Source organism: Lactuca saligna, chromosome 5 (genome assembly GCF_052625555.1).
Source record: "Lactuca saligna cultivar CGN05327 chromosome 5, ASM5262555v1, whole genome shotgun sequence".
NCBI classification, from domain to species: Eukaryota; Viridiplantae; Streptophyta; class Magnoliopsida; order Asterales; family Asteraceae; genus Lactuca; species Lactuca saligna.
In genome coordinates this window covers 261,235,411-261,249,498 of record NC_136421.1, presented here as the reverse complement: position 1 = coordinate 261,249,498, position 14,088 = coordinate 261,235,411, and the positions used below count along the sequence as shown (strand labels likewise).

General features: G+C 34.9%; 1 protein-coding gene, 1 non-coding gene and 1 pseudogene across 3 annotated transcripts; 2 read left to right on the top strand and 1 right to left on the bottom strand.

The window, feature by feature from the left end:
- The first annotated feature begins 3,430 nt into the window (after positions 1–3,430).
- LOC145047582 (putative protein phosphatase 2C 59 pseudogene) lies at positions 3,431–5,149 on the top strand (annotated as a pseudogene). Its single transcript, XR_013682283.1, has 2 exons — positions 3,431–3,579; positions 4,009–5,149. The product of XR_013682283.1 is annotated as a putative protein phosphatase 2C 59 pseudogene (transcript).
- Positions 5,150–5,651: 502 nt separating this feature from the next.
- FRS11 (FAR1-related sequence 11) lies at positions 5,652–9,561 on the bottom strand. The gene is made up of 4 exons (XM_078995882.1): positions 9,330–9,561; positions 7,365–8,404; positions 6,478–6,921; positions 5,652–6,392 (listed from the first exon to the last, which is right to left on the bottom strand). The coding sequence occupies exons 2-4, from the start codon at positions 8,343–8,345 to the stop codon at positions 5,775–5,777; spliced, it is 2,043 nt and encodes a 680-aa protein (XP_078852008.1). The 5' UTR covers positions 8,346–8,404; positions 9,330–9,561; the 3' UTR covers positions 5,652–5,774.
- A 146-nt stretch (positions 9,562–9,707) lies between these two features.
- TRNAR-ACG (transfer RNA arginine (anticodon ACG)) lies at positions 9,708–9,780 on the top strand. The gene has a single exon. It is a non-coding gene; the product is annotated as a tRNA-Arg (tRNA).
- Positions 9,781–14,088: the final 4,308 nt, after the last annotated feature.

Below are 14,088 nucleotides of genomic sequence, written 5' to 3'. Positions count from 1 at the left end.
GTGTTCGTCGAATTCAAGTGCATAAACTGTAAAGGAGAGTAATTCCTTAACGAAGTAGAGCTCTTAAAAGCAGACATTTGATGACACGCTACAGACATCTTCAAGTTTACAGAGAAGCTTTGAAACAAAAGGAAGATTTACTTATATGCTACAGAAGGAAGACATTTTTAGGTGTCGATTGCAGAGGCAATAGGGTTTTAAATAAAGTAATTTGCATAAATTAAAGGGTAGATGATTTAATTAGTTATTTATTAAAATTAAATAATACTTAACCTATATTAATCCCTACATCCACACAATATTTGTTCATTCACATTTGAACATACCTCTCTCTCTCTCTCTCTCTCTCTCTATATATATATATATATATATATATATATATATAAGCTTAGGTTATTTTGTTTTTACTATCTATTGTGTGCCGGAATACACAGATCTGGACCAACGGATGAAATTAATCAGTGGACATGATTTGAGGGTGTATGATATTATAATGGGATAACATGTACCATATAATCACACAAAATTTGGCAAAATTGTATTTTGGACAATTAACTACATTTATAAAAGAAAATTTTCGTATTTTTAGGGATAATTAATTCTCCTAATTTTAAAAATCTGAATTTTTTTAATTAATTTAATTTTAATTCTAACGTAATTTGTATACATAACCGATTTTATTCTGTCATTATATTTTTTTTGTTAGAGTGATGTTCTTTCAGAATTTTATTCTGTTAGAATATTATTGGAGAATAAAAACATTCTTGAATCCGAGGTTGAAAATAACAACATTCTAATATATTCTTATACATCCGAACTTAAATACAAATTCATACATATTCTTACAGATTAAAAGTCTTCATTCGACTCACTGATTTTACTAAATTAAAGGGATATTAAATGGTTTAAATATTTACTATATATCCTTATATTAATTAATAATCATTTAATTTTTCTTAATTTCTGATTGGTGCATTTAGGTACACAATATTTGTTGGAAATATTTGAATCTCACTCTGTGTGTGCAGTGGCGAAACTAGAAATTTTAATATAAGGATACAAACATTATGAATATATATTATATGTAGTTATCCAATATAGGACAATAAAAAACATGTTATAATCTCTTTATTTGGGGTACAATAACATGAAACATGTTTACAAATAATATTATATATATAACAATTTTTCGGGGGTACTGTAGTACCCCCAACGACCCATCTAGCTCCGTCACTGTGTGTGTGTATATATATATATATATATATATATATATATATATATATATATATATATATATATATATATATATATATATATATATAAAGAATTAATTTAATATAAAAAAAATTAATATAGAAAAAACTGTTGTGCGAATGTATAAAACTATAAATGATTCTAAAGTGCCAAATAAAAAAATAAAAAAACTCAACGATTTTAATAATTTGTTGATTATTTCAATTTGACCAGAATCATATATAATTTAAAACTAACCGTATTATTACCTTGTACTTTATCTAATATTATAAGATAAAATTGTTTTTGTTATTGTTTTAAAACCTATATGAACATTATCGATACAAATAAAAATGAATCTGTTATGTGACAATTAATATCTTATAGTATATGACAATAGTTTGTACTTTTTGTACGATCGTTTGCGCATTTGATACGATACAAATGATATCGTACAATACACCATTTCATTGGGTCTCAATTATTTGTCACAAAGTTCGATGTGTATTAACCAATTTTCAAAAATAATTGTAATAAAATAATCAATCGACACAATTGTGGCTCCTAGGATTGCGATGTTTTCGTCTCAATTCAAGGGTCTTTATAATTTCGCTTTTATACCAAAAAATATATATCAAAAAGTGAATGCCAAAAATTATATCTAATAATCATCAGTTTTTTAATTTTTTACTAAATGTGTATAAATGATTAGACTTATAAAGCCTACTTCTAATAACATGACATGATATATGTTGGTGATATCATTGTTAACAAATATTTTTTGTAATTGGAACTAATATGTGAGCTAAAATTATTTATTTGTATTTTATATAATATGTTCGGTGAATGTAAAGTGAATATATATATATATATATATATATATATATATATATATATATATATATATATATATATATATATATATATATATATATATATATATATATATATATATATATATTCACTTTACATTTTATGAGCCGATACGAATGATTGGTGGGGATCCAAGGGGTCATGCCCTCTTCTAGGGTCAAAGGGGCAGCACTCCTGGTGGGGTCCAAGGGGCAGACACCTGGCGGTGGCCCCGTGGGTTTGGGGAGTGCTCCAAACAGTCTTTGAAAATTTGAACTAGTTTCATTATGGAAAATCTGAATTCCAACGAGTGATTATAGTAGGATTGACAAATCTTGTTAGTTTTGAAAACCATTCATTAAGCCATTAAATTCATGATTCTCTAACTAATTTAGAAGATAGAAACTCTAATTTGTCATGAATAACTACGGCTCCTCTATTGAGCCGTCAAATAACATTTCTCAACTTTTTTTCTTCTTAAACAAACTCAAAACTCTCTTGCAATTTGGCTTATATTTCTGTGCCCAGATTCATGAGTGTCCTTTTGAATTATCTTGGATTGGATTTTGTGTAACTCGAGTATATGGTGGAAATATCAGTTCAAAAAGTGACCTTACACGATACATAAGGAATCCGATTCTCCACCATCACCCTACTAATATTCCCCCAACAATATAAATATTTGTGATTAAACCTACTAAACATATAGAAAGGTAAAACAATATGGAAGTTGATAGTTATGGAAATTTTCTTTTATTTGTATGGAAATTCAGATTTTAAATAACATAAAATATAAAAACTAAAAGTTAAAAGTTTTCAAATATATTTAAAAAAAATATAAATTGTTATTAAAAAAAATTTTGTTTAAACTAAAAGTTCAAATTTTTTCTTCCGAACAAATCTTTTTCTTAAAAACTAAAAGTTAAAATCTAATAAAAACTCTACCTCAGTGTGATGTATATTTTTCGGGTAAGGCTTAGGACATATCACTCATAAGCCTAGTGTAAATATTTATCCCATCAATATTTCATATGAGGTTTTTTCACTTTATTTCGAATTATTCGAATAATCAAATTTCGAGTCAGGCATTAACATAAGTACTTGTAAGATAGATCTCAAGTAATTATATATTTTGAGTAGCGTAATAAAGGGTTAAGATAGATCTCAAGTAATTATATATTTTGAGTAGAGTAATAAAGGGTTCAAACTAAAACAATTGGTAAAGTAGAAGGGTGCAAATCGTAAACTTGTTGACCTCGCTGGAGCCAAATTTCATAGATTCTCAATTGAACTTTCGTCGATCAATCGTCTTCTCTTCGAATCTCTAGAGAGATTTTACAATTACTTTCTGTAAACGAGTAAGGAATTTATGTGCGTGTATATATTGCATTGCCAATCGACGGATTTTCAGCCAAAAATTCATTCGTTTCCCTTAAATTCGTTCAGACTTACGCCCGGTAGATTGACCGAATTAAAGTTTTGATCTTTGAAAAGGTATTTATTTATTTATTTATTTTTTAAGTTTACACTCGTAATCTCGTATCCTTTCCTTCTTAATCAATTCAAAGTCGCTGCACAGAAAACAAATCGATGGTATTGTTGTTGACTCGATACTATTCCAAGGTTATCTAAACCTAATTGTGTGTAAATGACCATTAAAGATAAACGATTCGTAAGATTTCTTGATTGCTGATATATATTTTGTTGCGTATTCAATGTTGTAAACTTGTAGTATTAACTTTTTCCTCCAAACCGACCTCAAAAGTCAACAGCTTGTTTACTTCGACACGAAACTGTAATTTTATCACCTTATAAAAACAAAACCGAAATTAATTTAACCATTCTGGTTGGGTTTCAATTCTTTTCTCTATTTAAATTCACTTGATTAGTTAACTGAGTTTTCTTGCTTTACAATCTTCTCAGGAAATCTGATCCACTCAAAAAACACAAATCAATCATGGGGTATCTTGATTCAGTGATATCATCCGCCAACCCAAATCTTCCCGGTTGTGGTGTTTCTCCGGTCACCGGAGGTGGTCTCAGCCAAGATTCAAAGTTTAGCTATGGCTACGCAAGCTCCCCCGGAAAGAGATCTTCAATGGAGGATTTTTACGAGACAAGAATTGAAGGTGTGAATGGAAAGAAAGTCGGTCTCTTCGGAGTCTTTGATGGCCATGGCGGAGCTCGAGCTGCAGAATTTGTGAAACACAATCTTTTCACCAATCTTCTCAAACATCCAAAGTTCATCTCCGACACCAAATCAGCCATAGCCGAAGCATACAGTGACACCGACAAAGAATTTTTAAAATCAGAAAACAATCAGATGAGAGATGCAGGATCAACCGCTTCCACTGCCATTATCGTTGGTACCCGTTTACTTGTAGCAAACGTGGGGGATTCCAGAGCTGTTATTTGCAGGGGTGGTAACGCGTATGCTGTTTCCAGAGATCATAAACCGGATCAAAGTGATGAACGAAGAAGGATTGAAGATGCTGGGGGTTTTGTTATGTGGGCAGGGACTTGGAGAGTTGGTGGTGTTCTTGCGGTTTCACGTGCTTTTGGTGATAGGTTATTGAAACAGTTTGTGGTTGCTGATCCGGAAATCGAAGAAGAAAAGATTGATGAGTCGCTTGAGTTTCTTATACTCGCTAGTGATGGACTTTGGGATGTCGTCACTAATGATGAAGCGGTTGCGATGATTAAACCGATTCAGAGCCCCGAAGACGCGGCAAAGATGCTGATGCAGGAAGCTTCAAAGAGAGGTAGTGCAGATAATATTACAGTAGTCGTTGTCCGTTTCTTGGATAGTCGTGATGCATAAAACTTTTTGAGCTCTTAGGTTTAGGACAAGCCAGACAGGTATTTTGTTTGACTGGGACTCACAAGTTACTGTGTTACTGTGTTTGACTTGGACTATGTCAAATAAACAAAATTTGTAATATTTTGTCTCACCCAAAACGATGGAGTATGATGGGAAAAGTATCCGTTCGCTATATTTCATTTGTAGAAAAGTCGTTCTTGTCCTCGTCATAAAAAATAGCCCTATAAAGTTATGATTCCACAATTGATTTCTCTTCTCTTTATTACTTGTTTTTCGGTTGTAAATTCTTTAGTAGCTTCTTGGTTACTCTTGTCCTTACTTTGCACATATTCAAACGTTTTTTCTTTTTAATTTGGATTCCTATATTCTATGTCAGCCAATCATATACGTGAATGTTAAAGTTCCTCCAGGCTGTTCACTATTTTATGTCATAGTCAATCTACTACCACAAACTTTTTTGTCCATAAGCTTATTTGTTTTGTAGAAGTTTTTGTGTTGTTGACAAATCCTTCCAAGTTGTGTGAATGGGTGTAAATAACCAGTCTCATAACCAACATGGTAAAGGTAAATCACAATCCCATAGCCAACATACTAAAGGTAGATCACCATGTCTCAGAATTGAACCTCAATATGAGACACCAGTTATTGATTTTCACCTCCATACTTACAGTTAGGAGACAACTCACATTATTGGGTCGACGTTGTTAAGATAAGGATTTTGGAACAAAATGGTGACAACATAGAGTAACGAATGCAACAAAACCTCCGATGAACAATCCACAAAAAGCAACAATCTCAAAAGTTTTTTCCTATTTCTACATGGCTTCTAAAAATATGAACTAAAAAAGCAACACTCTACATTACAACCCTATGTAAAAACATCATTTCTCGCATACCGTGAAGCCGGAACCGGAACCGGAATCGGGTGCTCTCTAATCCGTTCCAACAAAACCGAAACATGTTCCATCGCCATATCGAGCCGATCCTTGGACTTAGCCGATTCCGCCACAAGATTCGACACCATTCCTTCCAATAATCTCACTCTCTCCCCATGATCACTCAAACTATTCTGAAAAACCTTCACGGATGCATTAACACGTCTCCATCTAAGTGGCATATACCTTTCCGGAATCTGAAAGCAATTCCCGGTTGACAAAACTCGAAGGGCATGCCTACAAAGGATTCCCGAGAACTCAAAGTGATGGCAGCTACAGCTGATGTGGCCTTCACGTGGGACCCAGTAGACTTTTCTCCCTCCTTCGAGTTTCGTGTGGTGTCTAACTAGGAACCCGTCTTCGAGTTGGAATGATGCGTAATGAGCTGCCATTACTAGTTGTTCTTGGAGCTTTGAGAATGCGAAAGGTGTTAGGATTGAAGCTGCATGGGATTCCATTGGAGCTCCGGTTTTTAAGCAGATGTTTTGGAGGTTTTGTTGCATTGTTTGTTGTTCACCTGCTTGATCTTTGAAGTCCACAGCAACAGCTACCTGATTTTGCATTGTGTTTGTATAATACCATCAAAGATTATCCTATGAAAAAAGATTATATAAGATCAAGTAAAAGAGAACATACTTGTTCAATGAAGTGTGCAAGTCGAGTTTGGGCACTCAAGAATCGTTGGATGAAAGCATTGATAGCTTTTGAGTGTCCAGCTGTTGTCATTCCCGCAAAAAAATGGCTTCTCAAATAAGGCAAAGCCCAAAGACTTCTTGAGGCAAACAACGTGTTGATGTGGCGATTAGTGTGGAGCCCAAACAAATTAACCATGTCTCTCCAACCCATTTCAAAATCTTCAATCGACTCCAAATTATAAAGTCTATAAAATTCATTTTTCCACTCGTTATATCGTTCACCCAACACAGCATTAAACCAAGATGGAAACTTTGCCACTATTAGCCAGATGCAATAAGCGTGTTTAGCAGCAGGCATTTCGGCTGCGATTGCTTCTCTTACACATAATGTTTGGTCTGTTAATATTGTCTGTGGGACCTTCCCATTCATAAACGCCAAAAACGCCTTTCAAAAAATAAAAATAATTAATTTAGAAACTAATAAGGGTTGTTTCTTTTTTTTTTTTTTTTTTTTTTTTATATCATTAAGCCCTTTATGGGTAAAGTGACTGAATGGGCAATGATGTTGTCATGATAAACTGTGATTGCTACTTTTCTGGACTGAATAAACTGTCCGAACGAGGCTAAATGACCATTTTACCCTTACATTCCAAAAAACAAATATTACATTATTCATCAATTTTAACAAAATTTATCATTTCTAACGTGAGGAGTTGCTGTAAAGGGTTAGTCGCTTAATACATTAAGCCAGGCTTATTGGCTTAACCCATTAAGTCATTCTGTCCATATTAAGCCTTTGACCCATTAAGCTCATTAAGTAAAAAGGAAACAGCCCCTAAGAGATAAAAAATTTCCATAAGTAAAATGCGAAAATTATCATTTGATTACCTTCAAAGCCCATGAATACGACTTCAAGTTTTCCTCACGCAAAAGTGCACATCCAAAAAAGCAAGGCATACCATAATTATTCATTCCAACCCAAATGCCAAGTGGCATATCAAAAGCATTCAAACGATGTGTTGTATCAAACACAACCGCATCACCAAACACTTCATATGACTGAACCGATGACGCATACGACCACGCAATATTCTCCAGCCTCCCATTTGCATCAAGCTTAAATTCAAACCGAAAATTAGGATCTTTATCTTTAATATTCCTACACATTCTCAATAAATCAATACTCTCATCCTCCAAATCCACCTTCCTAAACGATTGTATCAAATTCCTCACATCTTTTTCAGTAAACGGAAGGTACCCCGGTTCCACACATTTCTCAAGCTCCAAAAGCCTCATCATTTGTTGCACTGAGATCCCGGTTTTTGCAAACATTAATATCCGGTTTTTATCAACATCTGATATCGTCCGATACGCGGGTAAAAACCGAACTTGATTAGGCTCCAAAAGTTCATGGTTATGATGATTTGAAAACCCGGTTACCCGCCACTCAGGTGCACCTAACTCAGTGGTCTTGCTTATACGCATATAAGCTTGACATCCACATCTTGAGGACTTTCGGTTTCTTTGTGGTTTATTTTCATTTAGAGTTTTGACAGGAGTGTTGCCCGCTCTATGGCAGACAAAATAGCGTCGCGTAAGACCTTTCCCGACACCATCTTTACCTTCGGTGCGATGGCGACGGATTGAAAAACCGCATTGTTTGGCGAATTCGCTGTAGAATTCGTATGCGGTGTCGTGTGTAGCGAATCGTTGCCCGATGTATGGAATGGTGTCGTTTGTTGTTTCTAAGGATAGTTTGGTTTCGTTTGGTGATTCTTCTGTGCTACTTGTTTCATCTAATGATAAGGAGCGTTGATCTGAGTGGTCATCATACACGACTAACAGATGTTCGGGATCCTCAGACATCATGGTTGATAGTTGTTTGTAGTTTGTTGATGAATGTCAATTCAAATGTTTGCCATTTGATCCTTCAATAAAACAAGTAATGTGAAATGGATTTGACAGGACAGAACAGAACTTGAGTGGATAAGATTAGACAGGACAGTGGGACACAAGACTGGACAGACTTTTTAGGGCTATTTCTAATGATGGGGTTGAGGAGGTCATTCAATATTTCTATGTCTTAGGTGGGACAAGAAAGTTGCAATTTTTGTCCTATTGACATCAGGCTCAGTCTCAGAGTACAAGCTTGTCTGTTATGTCATGTCCTATGTAACAAATGGAGCCTTAGATACCAAAATAACACTATAGATAATCTATAACAACCACTATGGTTAAATATTTTCTTTTTAAGTGTTCATGTTGAATTACTTTGTTTTCAAGCAAGAAACCTTTCATTGATATAAAAGAATATGCACCATTTGGTAATATTTTAATGAACATTTGCTGACTATATTTTTTCCATTTGTTTCAGAATTCAACTTGAAACAAAGGATATAAACAAGCACTCTTGAGGCCATAGCCACTAAGTTCAAACGGTTGGTTATAAAACTTCCATGGATTCCTTCTTTAGAAGCTTTCCTTTAGCAAAATTAAAGTTCGTCTCTGAAGAAAATCATGAAATTGTTGTTCTAAACTACAGATATTGATCATAAGTTCCGGATAGATTTTATTTTAATAGAATGATTCGTAAAACGTACTTGTTAAATGGTAAATGCTAGCAATTTCCATGGACAAAACGAGTACATTACTTAGATTTTCCCCAAATTTTCTTAAATTCCTAATTATTTTTCAACAATGGCTAAGATCACGTGGCCCTCCATTAATGTTAAAACCACATTTATACCATTCCCAATTGCATATAAATAGTTCCCATCCAAGCATGTTCCTAATATCAAAGTAGATCAACGACAATGTAGTAAAAGAAAACTGGGGGATTAATGAATTACTTACAGAAGTTAAGGTTGTTGCTCAGTGACTGATCGTAGGTGTTAGTTTACATGAGAGAGAGAGAGTGAGAGAAGCAAACGATTGATCGTGATGAAGAAGGGGACGAGTGAGGATGAACCCTAATTTGCGCCAGGATGCGATGAAAAGGCTTTTATAACGTGCGCCCTTCTTATCCAGCGCCGTTGTGTTTCCAAACAGTCCGCATGCTAGACATATAATAATTGATAACGGGTTTAGTTGTTCGGAACAGATATGAGATGAGACCTTGACGATTTACAATGTAGGTTTAAGCCGCTGTTTTAAAAATAAAAAAGAAAAGAATAAATATATAAATAATCATAATATTATAATTGTCAAATAATTCATTACGAAACACAAAAAGACTCTGTGGCCCAATGGATAAGGCGCTGGTCTACGGAACCAGAGATTCTGGGTTCGATCCCCAGCAGAGTCGATTCCTTTTTTGGTTTTTTTATTTTTGCTAGACTTGTCTTTGAAAATCATTTATCAATTTTAAGGTTCTCTTTAATCTATTTCATTGTTCCGCTCTTTCAATGTAATGTGAATAAAGTAATGCATGTAAAAATTTGGTCCATATATATAATTTTTTGTTATTGCACCTTACGTTCTTTAAAACTACTACCATTGGCTAAAAGCCTAAAACCTAATTTAAGGCTCTTTTTAATTTATTATATTGTTCCACACTTTCAATATAGTATAAATAAACCAATACACATTCATAAAGTTTGGTTCGTATATAGTTGTATTCTTTTTCTTTGTATTACACATTACATGTTTTTGTCACGTGATCTCATTTAAAAACGTTCACGTAATTACTACATTTATTTTTGTAACATAAACTTTACATTTAGACAAAACTACAAAAATGGTTTCTGTGGTTTTCAAAAATATCAAGTTTAGTCCCTAAGTTTAAAAAACCTCACAGATGGTCCCTGTGGTTTCAAAACTTTTAACATTTGGTCCTTTAGGCTCACTCCGTTAGCATTTCACCGTTAACTCATTTTTTAATTTTATATAGCAGGGGTAATTTCATCATTTCAGTTGTAACCTTCTCTTTAAAAGAAATTGCATGTCCAATTTTTGGGCAAACCCTTTACCTTTATCAATCGTCATCTATCTTAACCCTTCCAATGTTGCTCGACCGTTGCACCCTTCACGACATCCATTCACTTCTGATTCAAAGATGGTGACTTGAAGATGTGGGAATGAAGCAATGAAGATCACTTCATGGACGGATCGTAACCCTGTAAGATAATTTTTGAATTGTACAAGATGTGGGTTCCTTCGATGGTCTAATCCTCCTGTGTGTGCTAGGGTATTGGTGGTGATTCCAGGTTTGATAAGATCACTGAACCGATTGGAAGAGAGGGTTATCATTGCAAGTGCAGAATTGTGGAGCTACCAGCTGATGTTGTTTTGTTCATGGGTGTTTTTTTTTGGTATTATTTTAATCTCTAAGTATCTTGTGAAGGTTTGGATGGTAATGGAGTTTTGGTTTTTGGTTTGTAACCATTGCAGGTTTTTTTTAATCAAATAGGGGTTTTTTTGCTTTCAGTTTATGTAGGGGGTTTTAGAATTGGTGTTGTTGTATTTGGTTTATGTATCAGATTAATGTGTAATTGAGTGGTAATGGTAATGGTAATGGAATGTAGTTTGTAATGGTTGATTGTTCAATTTCTTGAATGTTTTTGAAATGCAATTGTAAAGTGTATTGTAAATGCTCATTTAAGATGGTTTTGATTTGCAATTGAAATGTACAATGTTATTAATTGATCTCTGAAGGGTAGTACACAAAACATATTAATTCATTACCAAAATATGCATATTGCATACACACCATTACATGCAAAATTTTAAAGTTCTTAACACAAGCATCATACTAAGTTTCAAAAGACCTACAACACAAGCTTGACTTAAGTTTCAAAAGACCTACAACACAAGCATTACATGCAATTCTTGAAAATTTCTTAACATATCTTCAAACAATTACACATGACTTTAGTTTCAAAAGACCTACAACACTAGCATCAGGTCTAACTACTAAAAATACTTTTTATCCCCCTCCAACTTCACCACTACCTCCTTGCCTTTTACATGTTCTGGAATTGTCCCCTTTGTTATGACACTTAGAATAAGTGACTGTCAGATATTTCCTACTCAATCTACCAGCTTGGCTGTTTGGCTCATCAACACCAATTCCAAAACCCCCTACATAGGTGTTGTTGTATTTGGTTTATGTATCAGATTAATGTGTAATTGAGTGGTAATGGTAATGGTAATGGAATGTAGTTTGTAATGGTTGATTGTTCAATTTCTTGAATGTTTTTGAAATGCAATTGTAAAGTGTATTGTAAATGCTCATTGAAGATGGTTTTGATTTGCAACTGAAATGTACAATGTTATTAATTGATCTCTGAAGGGTAGTACACAAAACAGATTAATTCATTACCAAAATATGCATACAGCATACACACCATTACATGCAAATTTTTAAAGTTCTTAACACAACCATCATACTAAGTTTCAAAAGACCTACAACACAATCTTGACTTAAGTTTCAAAAGACCTACAACACAAGCATTACATGCAATTCCTGAAAAGTTCTTAACATATCTTCAAACAATTACACATGACTTTAGTTTCAAAAGACCTACAACACTAGCATCAGGTCTAACTACTAAAAATACTTTTTAGCCCCCTCCAACTTCACCACTACCTCCTTGCCCTTTACATGTTCTGGAATTGTCCCCTTTGTTATGACACTTAGAACAAGTGACTGTTAGATATTTCCTACTCAATCTACCAGCTTGGCTGTTTGGCTCATCAACACCCCTCCTTTTCTTCTTCTTAAGCCTTCCAACCTACACATATTGATACACTATAGTTAAAATTGAATTCATTCCATGTTCACATGTTTACTATATAATTGGTCTACTTGAAATACAAACCTGTGTTTTATGTTTTGGTGGAACTAAAGTGAATGGGCAGTCACTTTTAGGCCACATTGAACGTCCATTCAATGGATCAATTTTTTTGAAATACATGGCTTTCCATGTTGATAACCTATAGCAAGGATGGACCTATTCATCAACATGTGGGGCATTTTCACCATTTTCAATTTTGTCCCATATAGCACAAACAACATGTCTACATGGGAAACCTGTAATCTCCCAAAACCTACAACTGCAACTTTGGTCATTCAAGTTTACCACATACTGGTCTTGCCATGTGCTTGCCACTTGGTACTTTCCTGCCCCATTATATTTATCCACATACCTAGCTGCATCAGTCTTAATCTTTTCAAACACTGTAGTTGCAGTAGGGGTTAGAATTCCTTCACACTTATCTATTTCCTTTTGCACCACACATAACCTCTTCATGAGATACTCCCTAATATACTCTAAGCAAGTGATAATAGGTTTATCCCTACCTTCATCTAGCTTAGAATTGAATACCTCACAAAGGTTATTCAACAAACAATCAGTATGTGCCCTTCCTGAATAATAGATATTAATAGAAGACAATTACACATATAGTAAACACACAACAGGGAAGATTAACATTTATCAATAAATTTCTAGAAACTTACCACTAAAGTGAGATTTATCGCAAGTGTTTGTTGGGATTTTACACACCCAAGTATGAGCCTCTTCATTGATCTTCTTTAACTCATCCATTGCTATGTTAAAATGATTGACTATTTGTAGCGCCTAGTTCTGGTATGTAAATCTTAATTGAGTATTTTTCCTTTTAAGCCTTGGACTCGGCGAGTCATAGGTTCGATTCGCCGAGTAGGGACGAGACCCGGGACACATTTAAGTTGGCGACTCGGCGAGTCCATATCCTGGACTCGGCGAGTCACCGCTGTTGGATGAAATCCTAAGTTTCAGGGGTCTACACCCTATTTAAGCAACATATCCGCCCCAAGCCAGCCCCCATTCACCCCCAGAGCTCCCACCCCTCGTTTAAGCTTGTTCTTTGAAGAGTTGAAGCAATTGTTGTGTGTTTTTGAAGGTTTTGAAGAAGAAGGGAAGTAGATCCAGAAGAAGGGAAGCCATCTAAGCACCATTGAGTTCTCTCAGCAGTTCCATTGAGGTATATCTCGTGTTTCCCCTGTTTCCATGCTTATTGCTTCATTTAATACATTCTTGAGCCATTCCCCAAGCTTGTATGTGCATAATGTTCCAAAATAAGCCGATTGGTCTCTTGATCCAAGCATAGTTGAGCTCCAGGAGCTCAGATCCACTACCTTTATGAGCCTATATTGCACATAAACCTTAGATCTACTCTTTTGGTGCATTTCAAACCCTAAAAACCCCATAGATGGATATTTACATGTAAAGTTGGAAACTTTACGTGTTATTCATGCTCTAGGAGCCCAGATCTACAAATGACATGGATTGGATTCGAGTAAAATCGCATTTTTAGCTCTTGCATGGAACGGACTCGGCGAGTCGCTCATCTGACTCGGCGAGTCCAGTCGCGAGTCTCCGGGTTTTCCCCCTTTTTGTTATGTCGAGTCGTGAGGTGAGTCCAGGAGGGACTCGGTGAGTTGGAAGCCAAAACTCACCCATAATGGAACTCGGCGATTCGATGCCCTGACTCGGCGAGTTCAAGGCAATCTCCTTAGATCAAGATCAGACTCGGCGAGTTGTTCATACAACTCGGTGAGTCACAGCATAGGTGTTCATCGGATGAAGATGAACTCGCTGAGTTGTTCATACCACTCGGTTAGTAGGAT

Excerpts from the sequence above, each read along its gene's own strand:
- FRS11 (XM_078995882.1), bottom strand. The coding sequence starts at position 8,345 with ATGATGTCTGAGGATCCCGAACATCTGTTAGTCGTGTATGATGACCAC. Across the intron at positions 6,922-7,364 it reads CGTATTCATGGGCTTTGAAG|GCGTTTTTGGCGTTTATGAA; the intron begins GTAATCAAATGA and ends ATTTTTTGAAAG. Across the intron at positions 6,393-6,477 it reads TTGCACACTTCATTGAACAA|GTAGCTGTTGCTGTGGACTT; the intron begins GTATGTTCTCTT and ends ATGCAAAATCAG.